This window comes from Myotis brandtii, unplaced genomic scaffold, assembly GCF_000412655.1.
Source record: "Myotis brandtii unplaced genomic scaffold, ASM41265v1 scaffold1419, whole genome shotgun sequence".
Taxonomy (NCBI): Eukaryota; Metazoa; Chordata; class Mammalia; order Chiroptera; family Vespertilionidae; genus Myotis; species Myotis brandtii.
Window position 1 is genome coordinate 14,767 of NW_005355078.1, and position 3,005 is coordinate 17,771.

General features: G+C 51.9%; 1 protein-coding gene across 1 annotated transcript; it reads right to left on the reverse strand.

Annotated features, from left to right (window-relative positions):
• Positions 1–494: 494 nt before the first annotated feature.
• LOC106725185 (serine/threonine-protein kinase MARK2-like) lies at positions 495–1,273 on the reverse strand. Its single transcript, XM_014535286.1, has one exon. It carries the CDS (start codon positions 1,182–1,184, stop codon positions 723–725), a length of 462 nt encoding a protein of 153 aa, XP_014390772.1. The 5' UTR covers positions 1,185–1,273; the 3' UTR covers positions 495–722.
• Between the last annotated feature and the right edge of the window lie 1,732 nt (positions 1,274–3,005).

Sequence of the window (3,005 nt, forward strand, 5' to 3'; positions counted from 1 at the left end):
CGGGCAGTCTAGGGGAATGGAAGGCTGTTCAGTCTTTTTATCAACTGACTGATCCACTGAAACAGGGGGTTCCCCGTGGGTGAGGACGACGGAGCCCAACACGCTGGGGCATCTGCATGCACGACTCCAGGGACCAGGTTCAGAGACACAGATCCAAGTTTATTGAGGAAGTACAGCCGTATACAAAGGGATAAGCAGCCAATGCAATAGGGACACGCTTGCTATGTTATCCAATGGTCGTGAGGGTCGGGGCTAAGAGTAGGTGGCTCATGGAGATTTGTCAGGCGGGCGTTGCCACTTCCTGGTGTGCCAAGGAAGCATGTTCACTGGCTTGTGCTCACAGCGTTGCTTCGGCCGCAGCACTGAGATAGATCTCCCGAGCTTTGCCCACAACCCACCTCCTGGCTGGAGAAAATGCTCCTGGCCTCAAGGGAGGGTAGGGCCTTATCTGGATGGTGTGGCCGGGCATCTTGGTCTGCGTCATTCTTAGGATCTGGTGTGTCCCCATCACTCTGTCGAATGTCCTCTGTGTCACTGACTGCTGGATCTCCTCCTGCTTGAAGCCCAGCTCCAGCATCATTGCTGTGATGTGGGCGTCCAAGTTCCCCTGGGGCGTCTCGCTGTAGGGCTGCTGCGGCTCCTCCTCCTGGCCCATGTTGAGTCAGGGGTCCTCCATGACCTCTTCCATGATCGGCCTCTAGTGGGGGTCCACAGTCAGTAAGTTATTTAAAAAAACCTTTGCTTTGCCTGCTCAGGACATGTGGCACTTCAAAGTTCCCCGCCAGGATCTTCTCCCTCTGTCGTACAAAGTTGGCCCCCCTGAATGGCACCTTTCCTGTCATCTTCTTGTACAAGGTCACGCCCAAGCTCCAGACGTCCACTTTGCAGCCATTGTAATCTTGGTTCTTCAAGATCTCGGGGGCCATGTAGTAGATGGTGCTGCAGAAGGTGCTCAGTTTTGGGCCCTTCGCTTCCTTGCCGAAACCAAAGTCTGCCAGTTTGATGGTCATGTTGGCGTCTATCAGGATGTTGGCAGGCTTTAGGTCCTGGTGGGCGATGCCCCTGTGGTGGCAGTACTGGTGCGCAGACACCAGCTGCCGGAATGCAGCCCGAGCTTCTCGCTCAGTCAGGCGGCCTTCGGTCTCCAGGTGCTCTCGTATGTCCCCTCCCCTCACGTGCTCCATCACCAGGTTAAACTTGTCCTGGGTGGCAATCACCTCAAATAATATCCTGATGTTTGGGTGGTTTAAGCTCTGAAGACAATGGAACTCAGGACAGCCCTTCGGAATAATAGCTTTTATAACCACCTAGGTGCTGTTTTGGAACGCCTGGCTGAATGGACCTTAAGGAGATTTGCTAATTTTTGGCACTCCTAGGAGGCATTTCTCACTGGAATGGGCCTTACACAGATGGCAGCGTATCTTATATCACATTGGGTGTGTGATATTTGCCATAAATTATCGAGGTCTTCCTGGATTAAATCTATTTGTTGTTGTAAATTGAGTAACGCCCCCCATACCTGTTGGTTTATTGTTGCTTGTGTAGCAAAGGCTTGGGCCGTGACCTCTTATAAGGAGTTTAGACACTGCGCTGTTAATCCCTCCTGGGCTAGGGAAGTGATTCCTGTGGCCATACCTGCTATAGTGGCTATTATGGAAGATATTAATATTACTAGTCCTACAGCCCTTTTTTCTATTTTCTGGAATTCCTTATGGATTATTAGTTCAGCCAGCCCGTCCCAGTGGCTGACTTCTACTGGAACCCAAAGTAGGGAGGGGGTGTGCATGGCTAGAGCATAGGCATGGTTTGGATTCCAACAATTAGATAGTATACAAGATTGCTGGGTACAAGTAAAAGCGCTATAATTGCTTTGTAAGAAGAAGAAGGGGGGTCTCACAGGGCCAGTAACTAAAACTATGAGTGGTATTGGGATTGACTGCGACGTTGTTCTCCCATCTACTTGTCGGCTTTTTCCAGGTGCCGTTATACAGGCAGGCCCCTTTTAGGCCGGTGAAGTCTCTTTGATCAATACATCTATTGGGCCCGCATAAATCCCACCGCCCGAATTGGGAGCGTAATCCTTGTATGGGGTTTCTTAGTGCAAATGGTGTCATTCCCTTTCTTAACTGTCTCCCCCAAATTCCCAGGGCGCCCGTCTGCGCGTCCGGTTGGGAGGCATGGAGGCATTCTACCCAGGGGATGCTCGTGGAAGGGAGGAGTACGGGGGGCGACTCCTCTGAGAGGAAAAGGTAAGGGCAGAGGGGTACTGTGGAGGGGCTGGTGGAGACCCTGGTCCAGCTCGATAAGGCCAAGGGAAAGGTTGCATAAAGTCCCAACATAACCTCCTCTTCACAGAAATGGTTATTACAGTAAAAGTCCCCGGTTTCATGAGGTGCTAAGTATATCCACCCTTGTCCCGGGGTAGTCCCGTTATCTAGAGTCCACTTAAGAAGGTTAGGGCTACTGGTATCAGCCCATACCGTCCCGTTCCATGGCGATGAGACCGGTTCCGCTCCGTCACAGGGTAAGCCTACAGAGCAGTCAGACACTTGGACAGCGGGGAATTGTAGGCTGTGGCGCTGACAGGCATGAGCACCCCTGGATGAGGTATGGCCGCCCATATATGTGCTCGTGCCTGAGAGTTCGCTGTTATGATGGCACACATTAATAGGAATAATGTCCCTTCTGACAGATTGCCTTCTGGTGCCATGTGTGCAGCTTGATCCTGTAGATTCTTGATGTCTCCACAGGTAATGTTGTGGGTTTGTCGATATCTTGGTCGTCTCCGCCGCTGGGGCTGGTTGTCCTCTATGGTCAGGTCCTCCATTTCTTCTACCGGGGGTGATGGTGATGGTGGTCTATGGCTCATGGCTGGTGGTGCAGGGTTTGATGTTACAGGCAGGAATCCACGTGGGATTTTTCTCACCTTCTGGAAAAATACAAGCAAACCCTCTCCCTTGGGTTAAGAGTGGGTCGGGGCCCTTCCAAGCCCCGGTTAGTGGATC